Below are 22,536 nucleotides of genomic sequence, written 5' to 3'. Positions count from 1 at the left end.
TTAGCTTATGGCAGCAGGATACACTTTTAGGAAAAGGTAAAGAGCCTGTACTCAGGAAGCACAGCAGCGAGAGCACAGAACCACCCTTGTAACCTGCTTGTGTGACATTACACCCAAGAGAGCACAGGCCCTGCAGTGTACGAGAGTATCCAAGCAGAACAGCCAGAGGAGAATCAAATTAGGAGAAATTTCAGAGATTGCTTAAATTTATATATGAGCTTCCTATTCAGGTATCTATTAAGTCTTGATGCAAAACAGAAGGGTAAAAGAAAATTCATACAACTGAAGTGACACTGTATCTGAGAATCTACTTTGTTTATTTCAGCAAGAAGTGCCCCCAAACCTAAAGTACAACATTTTAAAATCTACAACACAAAAATAGAAAATATTCAAAATGCACAGAAACACAAGTCACCTTTAATGTGATTAAAACGTCACATGAGATTTTTTTGCAGTTAAGTGGCAATTAAGGATGTGCTTTACAACACTGTACAGAAATCTGCAAGTTCCTGTACAGGCAGGATCCTCACGCTTGTGCAAGTCGTTCTAGGACTCTTCGGTAATCTGAAACAAGCTGTTGGAAGCTCTCTTCTAACTGCTCACGTTGCATGTTTAGGTCTATTTGGTTCAACTGATTAGTCATCTCCTCTGGTCTTAGACACCTTCTCATCTTGGCAAGTTCTCTCTGTTTTTTCTAAGCAATCAAACAAATAGCAGTTTGAACACAACAATAATTATCAAGAATATGGTATATCATTAAAAGATGTCCCTAATCCCAAGAAAAGCATTTACAGTGTCTGTACATCTCTTCTGTTAAAGCCTTATAGTTTCTGTATTACCAATGAACTAGTGAAGTGAAAAATGGTTTTGATTTTTTTTCCTCAACCAAACAGATTAGGTCTAACAATACACCTACTACTGAAGATGTATGGCATGAAAAACTTGACTGCAGAAAAATGACCAGGATATTTAGTTCTACACTGGCATTAATCACACTGGTGTCCTACTATGTAGCTGTTCAGCCAACTAATTTCCCCATAACTATCAAAAATTAATTTTAAGCCTCCTGTATACAGAAAAAGTTTCACAAATTCTTACAAATTATTCAAGTAATAATTGTCAGGAACTAGCAGTAACAATGGTGAAATGAAATAAGATTATTTACAAGCATAAGTGTATTTGTACAGCAAGAAGATGAGTTCTCCTTGCTGTGTCACATGCGATATTTTTACCTGCTTCTTAAAAACACTTCAAAATGCTTTTGTATTTCCTTTTCCCAGATATAGTTTTACACAGCTGATATCTATATCTGAATATATAGTTCTTCAGGTACTTTTAATTCTTCAGTCTTCTCTTGCTTTGTAAAAGCAGAATGTCATTCAACATTTCATTAAAAAAAGACATTATGTATGCCTGGCATCTTATCAATAAATCTTTGCAATGCCTGTGGAATCAAGGAAATTTCACCCAACTATTTCTACCATCAGTCTCAAAATTAATCTCCTTCTGTTCTCTAATTTTACAATTATCTCTCACAGGAATATTTGTTTTCTTTCTGTGGTTGATGCTGAGTGTCAGGAAGGAGGAGTGGAGACCACAGTAAACTGTAAATGAGTAAGATCAGAAAAGCTTTTATAATCTCCCACAGATTCCACAGATAGGCAAAGTTCAGTTCAGAAAAGGAGATTCTGTACTTAAGTCCTGATAAGGCCTCCAGGCACATTTCTGCCAACAATCAAGAAATCTTCCCTTGTAGAAACAATGTCAAAAGCAACACAGATGTTCAAGTTTTAGATTCTTGTTAGCTCTATCTAGTCAAAATGTATAAGATACTCAAAACATGTGATGAGTTGCCCAAATCAAAATAGAGATGAGTACCTTCTGACCAAGCTTCTGTCAGTAGAAGAACTAAAACCTTCTTATTCTAAATCTAAGTCTGCTTAATTAACAGGAATATCTGTTTAGATTATAAGTATTAGCTCTGAAAAAAGGCTGTCAGCTTTTAAATGCCCATTACATCTGATGCTGTAGCGTTAGGCCATCTCTAAGTTCCAGATTCCTGGTAGAAAGCAAAAGCTCCCTTTGCGTGTTTCAGATAACCAGTTGTTCCAATATCCATTTCCCTCCAAATATACTACCAGCATATCCAGGTACACAAGATTCTGAAAACTGCCATCAGTAACATTTTACCTGGGCAGTTTCAAGAAAATTCTTAGGGAGCAAGTTACTGGGCTAGGCAGAAAAGTATATTCTGTTGAAGTAGCAAACCCAAACAAAGTATCAGCACAGCAGTGGTATTTACTTCCAACAGGGATGACATGAAGAACAAAGACATGATCAGGGAGACATGTCTACCAGCACAGTCCACCAATATCAAAATCAAATCATCATCAATTAATCAAAAGCAGAGTTCTTGAGAAATGAAGACATTTCACAAGCTGCTCACCCTCCAACTAACCTTAAACCCTGTTCACTAATATAACAAATCTTCTATTTCCTGTATTAGTATTGCTTATACAGAGAGCAACATACCTGCTGTATCAGTCATTCCAGGTCTAGTGGTGCCATATATATAAAAGTCTCAGTATGTTTAGCAACCTTGCTAATGTGAAGACTTCAATGAGAATAGATGTATTACATGTTTTTTCCCTGAAGTTTCCACATATAGTTTTATTACTGCTACTGTTAGCCAGGAAATAGCTGTAAGATGCAATACCATTTCTACTAAGGTAGTGACAATTTAGAATTATTCTATTATACAGCACTGTTAAAATGAAGCTATCATATGCTTCACATAATAAAATGATACCAGTATTAGAGTATGCAGTAATATTCCTGATTGTTTATTAAAGTTTGCTCCCCCTCCCTCTAAATTACCATCTAACTAAAGTTAGTTTAATTTTAGTTAATTTTAAAGTTAGTTTAATTTTATTTCTGAAAATTTTTTGAGAACAGCACTGTAACTAAAATTTATTGGAAAATGTTTAAAATGAGTGTATGAGTAAGCTGTTTACTAGGTAGAACTATCACAAACAAGATGACTATTCCAGAACATGAAACTTAAAATCAGGGGAAAAGGTGTTGGTTGCTTTAAGGATTCCTTTGAATCCTCATTGAAATAACAGAAAAATCAGAAATGCAATATTCTAAAGTAGTAATATTGCATATCTAGACATACAAAATCCATTCATTATCCGTGCATTTATTGCATGCAAAGACTGAAGTGGAAACACCTGCTGGAAGCAGTAGAATTGAAGCTGCTTATTGGGAATTTTGCATTTCCCCCACAGGACTTCAGTGCTGAGTGAATTAACTGAAACCATGTAATAGTCCTGTTTGCTGAAAAATCACCTTATTTGTAGTGGACACTGACTGAAATTTAACAAATGAGACAAGACACTCATGAAAGAGAAAATGTATTGATTAAGGTTCTGCCACTCAGCATGACATGGTGTTATCTCCAGATCAGACAAGTATTTAATACAGTGCTGGGCTCTCATTTCTGCTAACAGCCCCCATAATCCCAACATGACTACAATCAAAGTTTTGGTATTGTGGTATAACAGGGTAAGTGCTGCTTTAGGAAGGTTTGCAAGCTAATCGAGGTATTCCTCATACTCTTTTTTCAACAGGATTTTGGTTTGCTTAGCAAGTACCTAATTGATGAGAGCAGCTAATGTGCCAGTTATAGCAATAAATGTGGATTTATTTGTGGTCTTTTTTCATCAAGAGTCAAAGACTGATGCCATTAGTAACTAGGATATAGTTTTTTCAACCTGTATGCCAAAGGGTCAGTTTATGCAACACAGACCAACCATACTGAAGATCCTGGAACCCATAATTAATAGGAACTAAGAAAATTACTTTGTATCTAGTTTAGTATTTGCTTGAATTTTACTGCTGAAATTACTGTATATTCCATCTGCACAGAGTTCTATGTTGATTACTTCTAGCAAGTTGTTTTGTTAAGACCTAGCTAACAAGTAGAACAGGAAGCTAAACTACTACCTAGTCTGCAGTATAAACTTATTACAGCATTTACATCTTCACATTTTTGGCTTGCCTATTTAAGACATATTTTTAGCCTTTTCAAGAAATTGACAATTTTTTCCCCTTAAACCTACATGGGCATAATGCCACTTGTAGCTAGAGAGCATAAGCTTAATAGCAACCTCCTGCTGGAATTGGGCAGGAAACAGTCAGGATCTTCAGCACTGCAAAGTAGGAATGATCTCTTCATCTGTACACGTGCCAGTTGAACACTGCATAACTAATAGTAGTTGACTGGCAACATAATTGGCATCAACTACATTTATGGAAATGAAAGTAAAATCAAGTATAATTAGCCCTGAAAAAAGTATTAAATGATACTTAAGTTATATACACCTTATAGGGGCCAATCAGTCTTCTTTTAATGTCCAACCGGTAGCTCCTGGACTGTTCCGCGTCCCCCATGTTTGTCGCACGCAATCGGAGAATTTCATAGACTCGTCTCGTGTGTTGCTGATGAACAGAAAGGAGAATAAAAACCACGTCTGAATGAAGAGGTCACTCAACAGAACTCAAAGTGGAGAAATATTGAAATATTAGAGTAATTCCTCAACCTATCAGAAGACAGTCAGAGGCATGGACAGAGCCTCTGTCAAATCTATCCTCCTATCAGCTGGGTTAAATGAATAAACATTCTTCTTTTAACTTCAAAACCATTTTCTTCCATGCAGCCAGTGTCCGGTCTCTCAAAGTGTTGCACCAGCTGTAGAGGTGCTTCAAGTACCTACTGTTAATAAACAGCAGAAAGCCCAGAAACCAGAATCCAAAAATACTTCAAAGAACTGAAGGACTGGAACTAGAGTGACATTAAACAATATCAAACAGTATCTACTTTGCTAATTTTAATAATCCCCATAATACCCACTGCCCTTCAGAAGGCCCCTGAAGTTCTAAATAGGAAAATGAAACAAAAATATTTAAAGTTTTCTGTTTACTAGTGAAGAAAATTAATTAGTAAATGGAAAAACAGAAGTGCTTTTGGTATCACTATCTGATAGTATGACATCTGAGGAGAAAAAAACCCTACAGGTTGTATCAGTATGAAAGTAGAATTTAAGACCAAGTATAAATAAGGTGGTTTGTTTGCTATGTTTTTATACCATTAAAATAACCCAAACCGAACATTTATCCTTTCAGATTTAAAATACAGAAGGCTTACACAAACTATACCATTTTCATGAACACAACTGAATATAGCTTCACGTTCCCCATCCCTCAAGCCTCAAGGTTTTCATTAAATCACATTCGAATACATTTTTTTATTAAGCAACTCTGCCATTTCACTACTATACTCACAAACGAGTTTAATAACTTACTGAGATTACCAGCAAATTTAATTTTCAATTCACCTGTTCAGTTCTCCAAGTGTTTAGAGTTGCCTTAGTAGCAGTTGTTTACCACTTAGGTGTTTATTCCCAAAGCAACGTTTATTATTTACATAAATACACTTGAAAGACATCAAAACCATGTCAAATTCTATTACAACAACAGACTTTTGTAAGTAAAAAAAGCATTTATCTAAAACCAATAGCTAGGTCTCTCCAGATACATCCTAAAAAACTGTCAAAATAAGACAGAGTGTGTAAATTCCAAATCTCCATCTCTAACTTTATATTGTTATTCTATTATTTTGATAAGAATATGTCCAACTACAATGGTTCTGATTTAGTACCTTATTTATTTTCAATTTTTGTTGAGCTTCCGTCACCATTTCTTGGCTGAAACCCTGCATTAACTTTACTGGGGAAAAGCACAGCAAATCTTGACAGAGCTTTACAAGAACAAAGTCTCTTAGCTTCACATAGTTCTCTGATGGATCTTCAGCTAGAAAGAATAAAAAAAGCCTATCAGCATTATTTGTTTTCTCATCTCTGGGATGTAACTACAAGCAACTATGGACAACAAAAGTGGATACAGCATTCATCAGTGTAATACCAAGGTTGGGGACTTGATCCTGTTATGGGCCATTCATTTAAGACTTGGACTCGATGATCCTTGGGGGTCCTTTCTGACTCAGACTATTCCGTGATATAAACAACTGTGTTGTTTAATTAGTTAATTTTAAGTACTGCTATCAAAGGTTTAGGTGTTTGACAGCAGACATCAAGCAGGTCATGGAAAGAAAAACTTGTAATATTTTGTGTATGCAGTATGTACAGTTTTATATTATATGCATTTATAAGAAACTGACAACATACACGTTCAATCCCATTTAACTTCTTGGGAAAAGTAAGACTACTCTGTGCATAACACCTTTTTTTCTATATCCTCCATCTATTCTATATTTGACAGAGTGGTACAACTACTAAAACACAAGTAAATTATGTGGACAAAGAGTGGTGAAAATATCCTACTGTACACAAGTAAGCTAGCTGAAGACAGGTATTGACCACGAGTTATAGTCTATGTTAGCAAGGAAGACAGGAAAAGGTAGAAAGACCCAAAAGACACGATTATCCAAAATTAAAAGGCTGGAAGCACCTAAGCAAAAGCTGATCACAATTTCAAGTTACTTCCATTTTGCTTAAAATGACAGCATAGCTATCAAAATTGTTGCTTTAAGAAAAAAACACCGAAGTTGAGAACTAGCCTCAGTTAACATCAAAGTGGTCCCATCCACATTGTTCCTATTTATGAACAACACTGCGAATATATTTCTTTCTTCCTTGTTTGTTTAGACAGGCTCTCCACAAATAAGTAGCAAAGCCACGTTTTCCCCCAACCCTCATTTTTGCATGAACTAGCCTTGCTGAGTTTATTGCTAACCAGCTTATACCCCACCTGTGTTTTTCTTTAGTTTTGAGGAACACTGTAAATAATTGAAATTTGCAGTTTTAGGATGATCAAAAAGAAAAAAAAAAGTTACCAAGGACTGGGATAGAAGTTTTTGCTATCTTTGTGCAGCACTGCACAACTATTTTTTTGGTTGGAGGATGCTTATGATGATTGTATCAGTTAACATGTTTTATGCATGAGTGGCCTAATCTCGTATGGCAAACCTTATAGCACTTACTCTACAAAACAGATTGGAGAAGGTGCACTAAAGTTAACTCCATTCGTTTGAGCTCAGATTAGTTAAGAGAAACATGAGGCAGTTTCTGTACAGTAAGCACTATCAGCATACGTTTTGCTTGTGTCAGCATGACCGGGTATAAGCAGAACAAAATATTTGTTGTAAATGTGAAACTCAGAAGTTTTTTAATACATCGTTAGCTCTTTCAAAGAGGTTAACTCTTCTCAGAAAGGTTAAAGGCTTTACTTCCCAATTTTAGATGATACGTAACTAAATATCCTGACAATGTCAGGACTGTCCAGCCAAATTTCCCGCTCAAAAGGACAAAAAATAATTCTGTAAGAGCTTGAATGACATGTAGAATATTGTGAACTTTCTCCTGCTTCATTCCATAAAAAAATTAAACTCTGTTTTAGTGCACATTTACTGGTTGCTACAACCCTGTATTTAAGGCACTGAGCCATGCATATGTCAAATGATTTACGCAGTACCATGTTAAGACTTTATTCATCCTCAGTTAAAGCTCTGTACTATTAAAAGGAAAAAGTAAATGCACGATGCAGATGATTTTCTGTTGCATAAACAAAGTTACACTTCCTTGGGTTCCCATGAACTGGACTAAAATTATGAGATGGATTACCTTTTGTTATGATTATGCTGCAACAATGCATTATGAAGCAAGCAGTCAATTGTGTTTTAATTAGAATGGGGAGTTATTTCTAACCAAGATGAGAGTGCACATAGAATTGAATGGTCAAATTGTGCTTCAACTATATTTCTTCCTATGCTAGACTTGAAACCACAGGACAGATGTCACACCTGTGGCAATTTCTAGTGTTATTTTTGTTATGCACATCCACCCTTTATCCCCTCTGCCATTTCCTCAATAATCTTTTATTTTTAGGTATTTGTGCACACACCTCTAATATCACAGATGCCTTCAGTCAGCAATGTGTGCTCCTAGAGCACAAGTTCTCTATGGACTTCTACTGTCTGTAAAATTTCATCTTGCACACTAATATTAATATGCTAATTTAGTTAGATGAGTGTGTGCCCCCTGAAGTCTGAGTTTTGGCTAACAGAAGGAAGTTGAACAAGGAATTTGACAAAGCTTGATCTCTTGGCAAACTCATCTGTGTATCTCACAATAAAATGGCTAATTAGTTGGTAATCTGTTCATGCTAGGAATGGAATTTTCCTGGTGTACTGTTCTCTAAGTAAAGTATTTAAGGAGTTACATTATATACACTTTTTCTGTAAACCAGGGTACTACTGATGCTGGACTGAGCAGAAGCTGAATCTTCAAAAGGCTGTGTAATTCTGACAAATGAACACAGAAATTAGCTTGTGGGCTAACAACCTGTGAATGCTACAAGTTGCTTGTTAAAAATTTAACACAAACCTGTTATATCAAGTACTGTAGGAGAAGACATATAGTATCTATGAACTGTTTCAAGCAGCTGAGCACCATGGCCTTCTCCTTGGAATGGTGGCAAGATCAGCATCTGACTACAGACAAAGGAATGCATTTTCAGTTCAAATTATGCATTTGCAAATATAAAGTCTTAAAAACAAAACGGTATTTCATTTTAGATTAAAGTATGTGTAGCAACCTTAATGTTAAAATGTAATTTTCAACAGAGTCTTAAAATTGTTAAATATTCCAAACTTGTTTGAGATTCCCTCCGCTTCAAGAAGGAAACAATGAAATAAATCAGTGCATAGACAGCTAATAATGGGGATTTTTTTAAACAAATCAACACCATTATAAACAAGTATTGGGAACTTCAGCAGTTCCCTCTTCTGAAATAAAAGGCAAGGCACGAGTTACACCGCCAATTACCTTACACGTGGCCGGGTTTTGTCTGGGTACACATAGTAATTATAGACTGTCATGTAGCCTACGGTCGCAAAGAGCGTAGCTCCATCCTTATTATACTTCTCAAATCTGCAGATAAAACAGAAAGCCAAGCAGGTCAATTACAGTCGCGCTCCCATGCAGTGTCCATTTTCTTTTCCATTCTCCAACTGAATTTTCAGTGTCAGCAAGCTACTCTGTGAGGGCCCAATGGGTACACCTGCTATGTTCTGAATGTACAATTCACTTAATTGGTGTGCAGCAACTTGGATAAATCAGGCCTCTTTACAGCACTTCAGTGCACTTGCCTATTATAAAGATGAATAGGTGGCAAGTAAAAGAAAACACAGGCAAAGCTCATTTTACTGTTTAAGCCTACATTCAGGGCTCTAACGGACAACAGCATTTAATTCAGCTCTATTCTCAAGCTTTCCCAAAGCATAATGGAGGAAAACTCAAGCCTCATAAACAATGGTTTTTCTTTCCTGGGAAAAATATCATTATACTGCTCCAATAATTGGCCAGCCACAATTAAAATGCAGGCTTTGTGGAGGTAATAAGGTCCACTGTTGCTTTAGAACTGTACTTACACTAGAAAGTAGTTCCATCTTTCATCATCTACATCAATAAAGCTAGCAGTTTCAATAAACCACATCAAGAACGTCTGAAGCCTTTCATGATATTCTCGAAAGCCTGGACATGTCATGTCAGCCTAGGGAAAAAGCCAGGAGAAGTCAGGTGAAACCTATCACAGATGTAAGAGGAAAAAAAATACGCAAAACCTAATTAAATTATCGGATATAAAAAAGCATGTTTACAGTGATTAATAAATGGATAAAATGATAGTATTTATATACTACGGTTCAATCATTACAGAAAGTGCATCCTTGCAAAATAAAATTGCATTTGGTTGCTCAAAAGCAGAAGTTTAACTTAATTTTTCATACCTTGTATATCTGGTATGTTATATCTTCACCGGCTTCCTCATTATGGATAGAATATGTGTGTAGCAGCATTCCAAAGGGCTTGAAGTTGACCTCCTTCTCCAGCAGAGACACAAAGTCATCTGTGTTTGTGCAAAAACCAGGCGGAATGATTTCTCTAATTTTACTTTCAACATCATCTGCCTGCAGATTACAAAAAGGGGCAGGATCAGTGGAAGATGAGAAAAAAACCAGCATTGATGTCATTATTGTGCTATAAGAAACGACTATATGAGAGATGATATGGCCTACCAGTAATTAAAAAAAAAAAAAAAAGAAGGGAAGCATTTCTGTTGTTTAGTGATGACCTTCCAGCAAGTAAAGAAGTTGCACTGGTGAAATCAGAAAGGTCACAATCCAGCCACTGTAAGCATCAAAAAGCTCTTGGTTACAGCATAAGTTAATGAACACTATTATGTTTAGAAATTGCTACACTTGTCCAAGTTTGTCTAAGAGTGTTGATAGCTATTCTGTAAGTGGAGCACATTCAGAAGCTAAGACATTCCAGACAGCAATTCTTCCAGACTATGCTATGCAACACAGCCTTGTAGAACTCAGGTTCCCAAACAAGCAGCTTGCAATAACTACTAGGTAATGCAGAACTAAGCAGAGAAACAGGCACAAAGATCAAAAATGTTAGCTCCCAAACAGAAAAGTGACAGCTAGCACACTCTTGCATTCTTGTGTCCCCCTGTTTGAAATGCCTGTCTACAGGATCAGCTCCAAAACACATTACAAACTCAGACAACCACATCCCCCATTCTAATAAAAGACAGTTTTGAAAACAAAGTTTGACATAAAATAGTACAATTTAAGAATACTGTCAGCAAATCTGACCTGTAGTCTAACATACTGTGGAAGACAAAATATTCTGACACCAAAATTTAATTCACAGATTTCACTTTGGTTATCTGAAAAGTTAGAGACTATCAGCTGAGCAGACTTCATAATCCTTTTCAGACCCCCAGAAGACCACTTGATTGAATACATTTACTACTTCTTTTTAACCATGAATATTTGATGAAGTTTCACAATAACGTATTACTGCTTCTCACCAGGCAATAAAACTTAATGAATTGGTCTCAACTTAACAAAACCGTTCTCCTCAATACAACCCCTAAAAGCCTGACATTACATTCAACAAAATGAGCTTACATTCAATTCAAACTTTCCTCTAGACAATGAATCCAGGTTTTTACTTAATGGAGTTTGCCGTGAGTTCAGCTGTAATGTTTGTATTGTATCTATTTCCACAAGGACGGACACAAGAACACTTTGTGTTAACTTACTAAGCAGCTCTTTCACACCGTTTACATGCATGATGGGTATTAGTTCAAAACCAAGACCCTTGCTACTTAGCATTCAAAACAGGGAAATTAAGATGCTTAGAACAAAATACACTACAAAAGGCTAATACAACATGCTACTAATTCCTGTCCTTTCAACCATAGGCCCTTAAGTAGAAGCAATGCACCTGCAAATGAATAGCACTTTATCATTCAGTTACAGTTTTATTGTAGAGAAAGATGGATTTAGCTCAGCACAAACAAGTTTTATTCTTAATGGTTTGGTACTACCAACATTTATATTTATATTTGGAGAGAGAGCTATTAAGCAGTTAAAATACAGCTCTACAATACTTGGTGTAAGAACCAAGTTAAAACATGTACAGTCTTTACATCCATTTCATTCTCAAAACAAAGATAATTTATTGGAGCCTTTGCTATTCTTCACAGACCAGTATTAACTAAAACATTTTCTTTACACTTACTGATTTAAGTGCATTACATAAAATAAGCCATTTTTTCAGAATCAACGTAATACATTTAAAAACATATTTATATGGAACACATTTTAGAAATTACTTTTTTTTTTTAAATCATGCAAATGCACTGTTTAAGTAGATCTTAGTCTGCACTGATTACAGAGCTGTAGGGAACCACAACTAAGAATCCATAGTGACTCATTTTATATAGCTGAAATAGGCATGTAAAAATAACCTAGAATTAAAACAGTACTTCCAAGCATCAGTTCAGTATCTCAGGTTATGTGGAAGCTATCTAAACAAGGTGAACATACAGTATGAGGTACCATATAAATAATGATTAAGTAATTTTGCTTCCCTTCATATTTGTAACTTTCTTCATTAGTGGTGAGAAGGAAGCCAAACTTTCACCTGCTGAAAGCCTGTAAGATAACACATCCATCACTGGCTGCCACCAAGGAAAAATCTTACTTTCAAAAAAATAGAAAGGATTAAAAGATGACAGAGACTTAGCAGATAAAGCACCAGATAATACTTCTTGGTTCTATATGACTAAAACATATTTTCACCTATTGCTTCCTAAAAATTCTCTCCCCTTGAAATGGGATCTGACATAATTTAAGAAATGAAAATATAGTCTTTAGTTACTTTTAGGGTTAACAGGATTTCTCTCTCTTACAGAACAAATCCCAGAATCCTCAGCTGGAGTGGTGGCAGAAGTTTAAGTGATCCAATTTTCAATTAGCAAGTCCTGGAATACTGGAATCTTGACATATCGACAACATAAAAAACAACGTTTCATTAACACCTGTACTTTTTAACAGAAACATTAATTACTTTGTAGGCCAGAAACATGAATTACTTTGTAGGCCCTTTCCAAACCCTTCTGAGGTGCTCATAATCCAAGGACCTACCAGAATTTGTTACTGCCTTCCCTTGTGTATTCCCTTGCTCTCGTTGAGAGGTTAATTTCACTCATATCTTACCAACAGGAATGGATGCACGCAATGGCACCTAAGGTTCTCTTCAGAAAAACAATCCTGTTGACTACTCCAACAGTGTTTAACATAGGCAAAGCCACATACAGTGAAGCATGCAAAAACCTGAATTAAGCCAGCCAAGAATTGTTGAGCTTTTGGTTCATGGAAGTGCTGCCTGTAATGTATTACCTTCATAATCAGAATCATGTGTGGTGATGACAGGGAATTTGGTATAGGCTTGTAATTACACTTGATTTCTAGTAGGACTGTTTAAATGGGTAATGTCTTTGTACATTGCATTTGAGTCTGGATAATTTTAACATAGAGATTATTCTTGTACTAACAGGCAGCTATGACATTTGTATACCATGTAGATGCTGTTTCAAAAAGTGATTGAATTTAAAATAATTATAGAAGCATATTTAAAAGCTGAATTTCTCTAACCCATGCATGTATTTCAGTGGGGAGCAATGGAGTGATCAGCAGTATTACATGAAAGAAAGAAAAATATGCCAATATTAAAATAACACTTTTTCATTAACTTTTGTATCAAAGTCTATAAACATATAGACTAGCTGCAAAGCAAGATATATAGTTTAGTGAAATACTTTTCCTCCACCCTATCATAAAATGCAGATGAAAAGGAAAATATTGGAACAGCTGCAAATCTCAAAGCAACAATGCAGAGGTCAATGCTATTAATATTTACACTAGAAGAAAGCAGCTTCTCTTCAGATATTTGAAAAAATCAACTTCACCCAAGGGAAAATTCTGTCTATTTTCATTAAATGAAGTGCCAACTTCTGTTCAAAACACAATCATACTCTGCTGAGCCCTCCTCAATAAAGATGGAGCTAAACCATGTTCAGATGTATAAATATGACTGGAGTTCTGTCTCTTGACATTTCAGGATTGTATCTTTTCCTCATGTTCAAAAACATCTTGGAGAAAAAAAAAGGAGAGGTATTGGGATAAGTATTTCTGTCAGTCCCTAGCAGGGACTGTAGCAGCTGCTTTAGCAATAATCAAACCAAATTTAATATCACAGAATAAAACCACCCACCACTGAATGGGCTTGTAGGGGTATTTAGATACAAAATCCTAAGCTGTGAATAACTTTGTGGAGCATTAAAACCAACATCTTACTTGTAACCAGCTATGTTAAAGGCAGAAACTGCTGTCCTTTCCTAAACACCATCTATTCACAGCACAAAGATTATCTGTCATGCATGGTGGATAATCTGCCTCTTAGTATAATTATCCTCAAGGAGCAGAGATCAGCAAACAAACAGTTAACTCAGAAAAATAAATGTTAATGTGCATTCAAATTAACATCCTGCTGTAATGACAGCTTGTTTTAATCTCTGCATATGCATTCATACTTTAAGGTGGTTAAACTGATGGCAAATACAAATGAGAGCAAGATTGATTACAGCCATGTCTTTTTTTCTACACAGGTTTAGATACAGCAATATGAGCAGTCTATTTGAATGTACAGTGTTAGTAACACCAAGGAAAGCACAGAGTAAGCAACCACATTCTTCCCATCCAGTCAAAGCCTGTAAATGCTCTGGAAAGCACAAAGAAGCCTCTCTCAAAATGATCCTCTTTTTTGTCTTCACCTCAATCCCTTAATCAATTGGAGGAACAATTCTGTATAGGAAACAGGGTTTGAAAAAAGCAATGATTCTGAGCAATCAAAAGTTTCAGTATGCTTTGGACAAGACAGACCTTGTTTACCTTGCCTGTACCTCCAGAAAAGTAAAGTGGGTTTGCCATTTGTACAGAAAATAGACTGTCAGTAAAAAGGTGCTATGGTGTGGATTCCTATTGTGATAATTATGAAATTATACTGGTGAAAGGTTGGACCATTTGATTTTAATGTTTACTACATCACCAACAGCATTCCTTTTTCCCTTATTTCCGAAAACATTCTTAAGATTGAAGAACATGACCTTTCACTCCTAAGATATGTTGCTCTACCCTTGAAAGTATTTCAGATATTGTCCAGGCACTTAGCCTGTTGAAGTAAGTATATTCTAAAACACCTTCAGAATAAAGAAGGACAAACCTTTAAAATTCACTTACCAAAGTAATTCCAATGTATTTCTCCCTTTGCAATAGGCCTCTCCTTGCAATTATTTAAATAAACTCCAATGAACTTGAAATTAGTAACTTAAATACAAGTCAGAATATTCTCAGAATATTCTGAGAGCATATAGACAGTACGAGAGAAAACAAATCTTTTCTACAAGTATTCTATAAGCTCAGAAAACCTGTAGGCAAAAATAGAAAAAGCAAACAAAACCCCCTGCAGATAACTGCAGATAACTGTATATCATATTCCTTTAAGATGTAAAGCACACATGATACCTGTCCACAAGTTTATAATCTCTCTTCTGCCTTACTTGTCCTCCACATTTAAAGAGACACACATACCATATCATGAAGTGCTTACAAAAATCTCCTTTTCCTTCTTACTGAATTCTCTTCAGCATAAAACCTGGACTCGGTTAACATGAAAATACAGACTTGTCAAGTAGAGGGGTTTTCTGTGGAATTGGTTTTGGTATTAGCACTTCATGTCTCACTGTACTGCTTGACACAATTTTGATGGCACTGGAGTCAAAGAAGGGGAAAACGTACAGATGGAAGTCCAAAGCTCTTTTACAGCTTAGCAACAAAGGAAGCTTTTTTGTTTATTGTTAAGTTAAACCATGTTTTGGGGGGATATTACTAAACCTAGAATTCCTGTCCATGCCCAAGTAAACCTTCAAAGGTAGACACCTGCACTTACCTCCACACAGTCAAACTTCTCATTTACTTTCGACGTGTATTCAATGCGGAAGAACGTGGACAGGTTACCAGCGATGTAATACAAAAGGATCTTCAGCCCCTTGTAGCCAAAAGCAATTTCACTGAGAAAGAAGAAAAGAACAATCAGGAACTCTACACAAAGCAAAATATTCACATCACAGTGCTTTCATCTCATTGGAAGTTCCCATCATCTTTCCCAGTAAGGTAGAGTAAGCTTCCTAATAGGAAAAGGGAATCGAACTGGATGTGCACTATCCAGAGAGAGACAATGACTTAAAGTATTGCTACTGTGTTGCTCCTCTAGGGGAGAAATACAACACGTTTCTGAACTCAGCAAGGCAATGTCTCTGCCCTTACTGTAACAGCTCAGGAGAGATATAGCTAATACCTGAAATAGCTAATCCTGTGTTTATGTTTTTTCAATAGCTTTAACTCCTTAACAGGTATTTATATGAGTCGATCAATAACATTTATTAGAAATTACTTTGCAGTGTAGTATAACATTTTGGAATAAACTACTGCAATTTATACTGTACAAAACACAGATAATGAGACATAGCAATATGTGGACAGTTTTTGGTTGAGTTTCTATTTAGTTATCCAATGTCACCAGAACTGAGCAAATGCAAAAAAAAAAAAAAAAAACAAAAAAAACCCTACAAAAGCCTTTTCTACACTTTGAAAATATGAGTTGCCTGAACACAAACCCTATATTCTTATGAAGTATAGAGAATTCTTTTTCTAGGAAAAATCTTGATAAAACAGTAGTGTTCACAAAGTAACAGGTCAATTTTTGTTATTTTAAAGCATAGTTGATTTTTTTTTTACTGGGATTTTTCTTTTATGATAGCACATTCATAATTTAAAACCTGAAATAGAAGTTCCAGAACAAGAATTTGCTTGTTAGTTATACTAACAGATTGGAGAGTTCTCCCATTACTAGAATTATACATAGTTAATCCTAATTGGAGTACTCAGAATGCTTTTAAAAAGGAAATGGAAATTAAGAAACATAACTATTTCAAGAAGTCTACAGAAACATGCACCTGGATTTTCCTTAGTAGGCTGGGTTTGTTGTTGTTGTTGATCTTTTTTAACTATGGCCAGATTGTTGAATATCACTCTACTGAAAATATGAAATGACATTTCAGCACTAGGGACAGAGTGGCTGACTTCCCTACAGTACTAATTAAGTCAGCATACTCTAAATAGAAGAAACAATACTTTCCTACTTCCACTTTAGTAAGGACTTTGACACCATTTCTAAAGCATTCTTTTGGAGAAACTGGTTGCTCATGGTTTGGACATGTGCACTGTTCACTGGGTAAAAAACTGGATGGATGGCCAAGCCCAAAAAGTGGTGGGGAATGGAGTTAAATCCAGCTGCAGCTGGTCAGAAGTGGTGCTCCCCTGGGCTCAGTGCTGGGGCCAGTCCTGTTTAATATCTTTATCAATGACCTTAATGAGGGCATCAAGTGCCCCCTTAGTTGGTTTGCAGACAACATCAAGTTGGGTGGAATGCTGAGCTGCTGGACTTGGGTCACAACAACCCCACTACAGCACAACAGACCTGGGGAAGAGTAGTTGGAAAGCTGCCCAGCAGAAAAGGACCTGGGGGTGCTGGTCAACAGCAGCTGAACATGAGCCAGTGTGTGCCCAGGTGGGCAAGAAGGCCAACAGTGTCCTGGCCTGTATCAGCAATAGTGTGGCCGGCAGGACTAGGGCAGTGATTTTCCTCCTGTACTCAGTACAGCAGGATTTCTTGTTTTCTAACAATTTGGAAGCAACTCTTCCCTTCTGGACCTATTAATTTGACTATGGAAACTTTAACTTACTCATCTCCAAACACTTGATGGCTGTACTCTGGATTAAATGTTGTGTTGTCATCCTCCAAATCCTCAGGAAAGCGAACTGAGGAGGGGGAAAAGAAAAAAAAAAAAAAAAAGAGCATGACCAAGTCATCGGCTTTGGTTTGTTTATCCACAGATGCCCTGGTAGCTGTTCATGCATTCTTCTGCTACAGACAACTTCAGTTAAGAAACTATGTACATTAGGCTGACACACAAATGAAATGACATCCCATACAATTTAGGTGCATGTTGTTTGATCTGAGGATGTCAAATCACTAATCATAATAAAACTGAAAAATTGACACAGATGCACACATGTATATGTTTCATACATGCATCTCCTGAATATTCTGCCTTTAACTTCATCTTGAACACTGAGGACACTGCTCAGCTGGTTACTCCTGCAATAAGAACATCAATCGTGTAATCAATGTTGCCTTCTCCTTCTGTCATTCTTCTCCTAGATGCAGGTGAGAACACTTCACTGTAGATGATTTTCATGGAGAGATGACTGGAAAGAAATGTTTATGTGCATTTATATTCATGTCAAAATTTTGGAGAATCAGCATGGATACATACAAAACAGCTGCAACAATATTACACTGGTACTTGTACCAATAGTACCAAAACACTTAGTGATTTTTTTTTTTCTTCCTGACTCTTTACTTTTCTTCAAAGCCTAGTAATAAACATGGCTTTCTCTGGTAATGTAAAAACATTCACTATAATGGCATCTATTCAAACTCAGTAACTTACTGAACAAGCATTTTATTCATGCTTATAGAATTATAGCAGTTGCTCCACAGCAATTATGACAGAAGTTCTTCCATCATTAAATATAAGATTTATTAGTGGATGAAATTAGAGATTAAAGTAGGATTTCCCAGGAAAAAAATTTAAAATAGCGAGAAACTTGATTCCTAAACATTCTGTGTATTTGCAGTTTAAAAAAATGCCTCGAATTGGAAGGGCTGTAACTCTTAACTCAGGCATTAAAGATATAGTTCAGTCATGGTAACAAACTACAGGTAGCTCAAAACAACTGTTACACATTTTTAATGCTGAATGAGTTGATATTGCATTAGCAGGAGTATGCAATGCTGCAAGAGTTAATATTGCTATTACAGCTTTTTTTTTAAAGCATGTGGAATATTGAACTACAGCTTCATTGCTGCTTTACTCCAGTAAAACCAGAGACAAAGAAAAGTTTTTTTCTGATAATATTAGAGAGTAATTAGTCAAAGAGAAAAATGTGAATGAGGAGTGTCCAAGTGACAAGATAAAAGTCTGACCCTCTCAAAAGCAAAGGAGATGGTTGCTCTTGACTTCTCAGGTTTAATTCAGAGAGCAACAGATTTGAGGCAAAGTAACAAGTGTTAAAAGAAAGCAAACAAAGGAGAAACAAAACAAAAACCAAAGAGCAATTCTCAGAAGAAATTAAGACCCTGAAGATGATAGTGTATGACTGCTTTTATATCCCATGAAAAACATGTAATGTTTGGTATTTTTTTAAATGGTACAACTTTGTAGCATCTCATATCTTCCTCTTAACACAATTAGTATATGGAACATCTAAACTCCCTGGAAGAAAAAAAGCAAAAAAAATTAGCTGAAATGGGCAATGGGTACCTTAATTAAAAACCTGATATAGTAGCTCCTTGGATTTCTAGACAAATTTCACTCAGATGTCATTATCTCTAATTCTTTGTCTTTAGAAAGGTGGAAGAGAAAAATAGAACATTCGGTCTACTCTTTGAAATAATGTTTCAGAGTAAGAGAAATATTCACAAATACAGTGGCTGAAAAACTTAAGTATTTTGCTTATAACAACATTTTGGTTCACAAGCCACTGTGTATTGAAAATGCTACTAAGCTGTACAGAACAGACTGCTAATAGTTCTGAAAAGTGCTTAACAAGTTCATTACTTCAACTTCCTTAATAAATTAAGGTGTATATATATGTACTGCTCAAGGGAACAAATAGTTGAGGGGTTGTAAAGATTAAAAATTAGACAGATACGCCTTATTCTTCAAGTTATTACAGCTGCACATAAGTTTAAAATATAAGCAAGTCCACCAAGAGTTCTGTAATTCTGGCTGTATTTTAAGTATCCTAGTAAGCAAATTGGCTAGAGAGAGCAATAAACAGTTCTTGAAAGATCAGTATCTTTTCTCTTCAGATTTTAAACAAATTTCACTAAAAATGTCTTGTGTAATCCAGATGTTGAGGGGGAAGGGCAGCAAAAACCCCAACCCAACAACACTTTTCAGCCTTTTATTCACCCCCCCATCAAAGAAAGAGGAAAGGGAAAGATGTTAGAAACATATAATTAGATATTTGTAACCCTAAAGAAATTAGTTCTGCTGCTACAGTCACCATGAAGTCAACACATACTTAGGACTACACCATGTCACAAGGATTACAGAAGCAAAGAATATAACAAATGCTTCAAGAAAATAAGATGATGTAATTCCAATGCACTCTGGTAACATGGTAATAAAGTGCTGATTATCATGCAGAGATAGGACTGAATTTCTACAGCTGTACTTGAATTCCAGTAGTCTCAGCAAACTAGACCATGCATTTCTTTCTTGAGTTGCATGCTCACATCAACAAGGACATATTAATACCTGGGTGAATTTAAGTATAAGAACATTTCTTAGGAAGGTACTAATACTCCAATATCAATTGTAGAGCATTTAAAAAGGGACATTACCTAGCTTCAGCTGAATTGCTTCATTTGTATTACACTTGTATTCAGCCAGCTTCTTCTCCATAGCAGTAAGTCCTGAAGAAAAAGTTGGTTTTTTTAAGGTTTAAGAGGTGTTGAGTCTGTGTGTCAATATTACTCAAAGATCATATTAGAAAAAGGGTTGTAAAAACTACAGAAAACACACAACACAAAACCACTGAACAAGTAAGATTAAGAAAAGCTACAATATGCTACAATGTGGTAACATGGAGAACATAGAGATTTATCTTAAACACTTCTCTGGAACTATAAACAAGAACTAGAAAACAGACAAGCATCTCTCCATTTAGTTTCTGAGAATTAAAGATATTACCATAAAATTAGCAAGTGTTATAAGCTATTACCAATTAAACATATATTTTAAAATATAAGTATGAAATTAAGAATTCAATCTAACATGTTATTTAAAAAAACTGGTTAAGTAACACGTATTAAGTGTTTGCATTAAGTCATTTTTACAAACAGGTGTTCATGAACTGCAGTGGCATGTAAACCACCGGCAATTATTTGGCTACCAATGCTCTTCCAGAGCGGATGTGGGAGAAAAAAGCAAGCGAACTCCATTTAGTCTGTTTTTCAAAGCAGAATCCAGCACAGAAGACATTTCACTGATGGCATTTTCCAAGAGCTTTACGAACACAGCCCCCCTTCACTCCAGAAGTATCACCAGAAAGTTCTAACACAGCTTACTTCAGTCAGTGAACTTGGGAGTAAAAACAGTTTCGGGCTTTTAATTCCCTGCCCACCCCCAAAAAACTCGCGGACAAGGAGATATACTCCGGCTCAGCACTACCAAGCTCGGGGGCCGTGAGCCCGAGGACGCCCCGCAGCAAGAGCACGACCAGGGTAACCGGGGGGACAGAGACACAGCCGGCGGCAGAGGCAGCCGCGCTCCCCTCCCTCGCACCCCGTACCGTCCCTGCCGCCCGCTGCCCCGTCCCGGCCTCACCCGCCATGTCCGAGCGGCCCGCGCAGTGCGAACCAACCCGCGCGCCCGCCCGCCGGAAGTAAGCGCGCGCAAACGCCCTTCCGCTTCCGCCCGCCGACAGCGGGCCAGGAGCCAATGGCTGTGCCGCGCGGCGCGCGCGGCTCGCGCGCATGCCCAGCGCTGCCTCGAGCCCTGCGCTCGCGCCCTCGCTCGCGTGACCGGCCCCGCCTCGCCCCGCCTCGAGAGGGCGCGCATGCGCAATGCTGGCGGCGCGGGCTCGCACGTGTCCCGGCCCCCGCGTGACGGGAACGTCCCCCCCGCTCGGCCGAGCGCCCTTCGCCTCAGCGCCCCCCGCACGCACCGACCGCACGGCCCAGCGCCACGGCCGCGCTGCAGCCCAGCAAACAACCTGAGCTTTAGCGTTGGGAAATAAATAAATAAAAATCTGCGTGCTGAACCGCTTGTTACAGCCACCGCGTAAAGGATATTTCTGCTGTTTTCTTTTAAGGGATTGGTTTTTGATGCGCTTATAACACAGATTGTTACTCTGTGTGCTGCTTTGGACTGGGATGGAACGATTACTTTTCTTCCCAGTGGCTGGTGTGGGGCTGCTTTGGACTGGGATGGAACGATTACTTTTCTTCCCAGTGGCTGGTGTGGGGCCAGTGGTGGATTTGTGCTGAACACAGGGTTGATAATACAGAGTTATTTCTGTTATTGCTGAGCAGGGCTTGCGCAGAGCCAAGGCCTTTTCTGCTTTCTTGTGCTGCCCCACTGGCAGGGAGGGGGGTGTGCATGGGGGGCTGGAAGGAGACGCAGCTGGGACAGGTGACCCCAACTGACCACAGGGATATTCCAGACCATATGGCATGCTCAGTATAGAAAGTGGGGCAGTATAGAAAGAAGGAGGAAGGGGGATGTTTGGAGTGATGATGTTTGGCTTACCAAGTGGTTATACATGGTGGGGCCCTGCTTTCCTGGAGATGGCTGAACACCTGCCTGCAATGGGGAGCAGTGAATTAATTCCATGTTTGACTTTGCTTGTGTGCATGGCTTTTGCTTTCCCTATTAAACTGCCTTTATCTCAACCCATGAGTTTTCCAGCTTTTACCCTTTCTGTTCTCTCCTCAGTCCTGCTGGTGGGGAAGTGAGTGGCTGTGTGGGGCTTGGCTGCTGGCTGGGTTAAACCACGACACTCTGCAAATAGTAGGTATTTATGGACTTGCTGAGCAAGACACTCTAGTGGTCAGATGCTTATCAAATGCCTATCAGATGCCTATCAAATAGGCAGATTTCTATCAAAACTGTTCTTGTTGTCAGTTGTGACATAGCATGTGAACTCTGAGTTATATTCATAGAATTTTTGTTGACCTATAGCCAAGAAAAGTTCCGCTTTCTAGAGAAAATTAGTTGTTTTAAACTTAAGAAAAGTGACCCATTGTTTTATGACCACTATTATAAACTGCCAACTACTGTATTGTAGTTTTATATCTCACTGTGCTATTTGACGTGTACCAGAATCTGCCCTTTTTATATTTT

The 22,536-nt window shown here is 37.4% G+C and overlaps 1 protein-coding gene across 3 annotated transcripts; it reads right to left on the bottom strand.

The window, feature by feature from the left end:
* Positions 1 to 300: 300 nt before the first annotated feature.
* Positions 301 to 21,123, bottom strand: HAT1 (histone acetyltransferase 1). Of its 3 annotated transcripts, none has more exons than XM_051787449.1 (11): positions 21,019 to 21,123; positions 20,034 to 20,105; positions 17,302 to 17,377; positions 15,447 to 15,567; positions 9,869 to 10,048; positions 9,512 to 9,633; positions 8,907 to 9,011; positions 8,466 to 8,572; positions 5,723 to 5,874; positions 4,387 to 4,503; positions 301 to 694 (listed from the first exon to the last, which is right to left on the bottom strand). In XM_051787449.1, the coding sequence occupies exons 1-11, from the start codon at positions 21,023 to 21,025 to the stop codon at positions 527 to 529; spliced, it is 1,227 nt and encodes a 408-aa protein (XP_051643409.1). In that variant the 5' UTR covers positions 21,026 to 21,123; the 3' UTR covers positions 301 to 526. The 3 variants fall into 3 exon arrangements, with proteins under 3 accessions (XP_051643409.1, XP_051643410.1, XP_051643411.1); XM_051787450.1 differs by lacking the exon at positions 21,019 to 21,123 and adding an exon at positions 20,984 to 21,006; XM_051787451.1 differs by lacking the exon at positions 21,019 to 21,123 and adding an exon at positions 20,760 to 20,959.
* Between the last annotated feature and the right edge of the window lie 1,413 nt (positions 21,124 to 22,536).

Source organism: Manacus candei, unplaced genomic scaffold, assembly GCF_025592945.1.
Source record: "Manacus candei isolate 608988 ecotype Guabito, Panama unplaced genomic scaffold, ASM2559294v1 h1tg000023l, whole genome shotgun sequence".
Taxonomy (NCBI): Eukaryota; Metazoa; Chordata; class Aves; order Passeriformes; family Pipridae; genus Manacus; species Manacus candei.
This window is presented reverse-complemented; position numbering and strand designations above follow the sequence as displayed.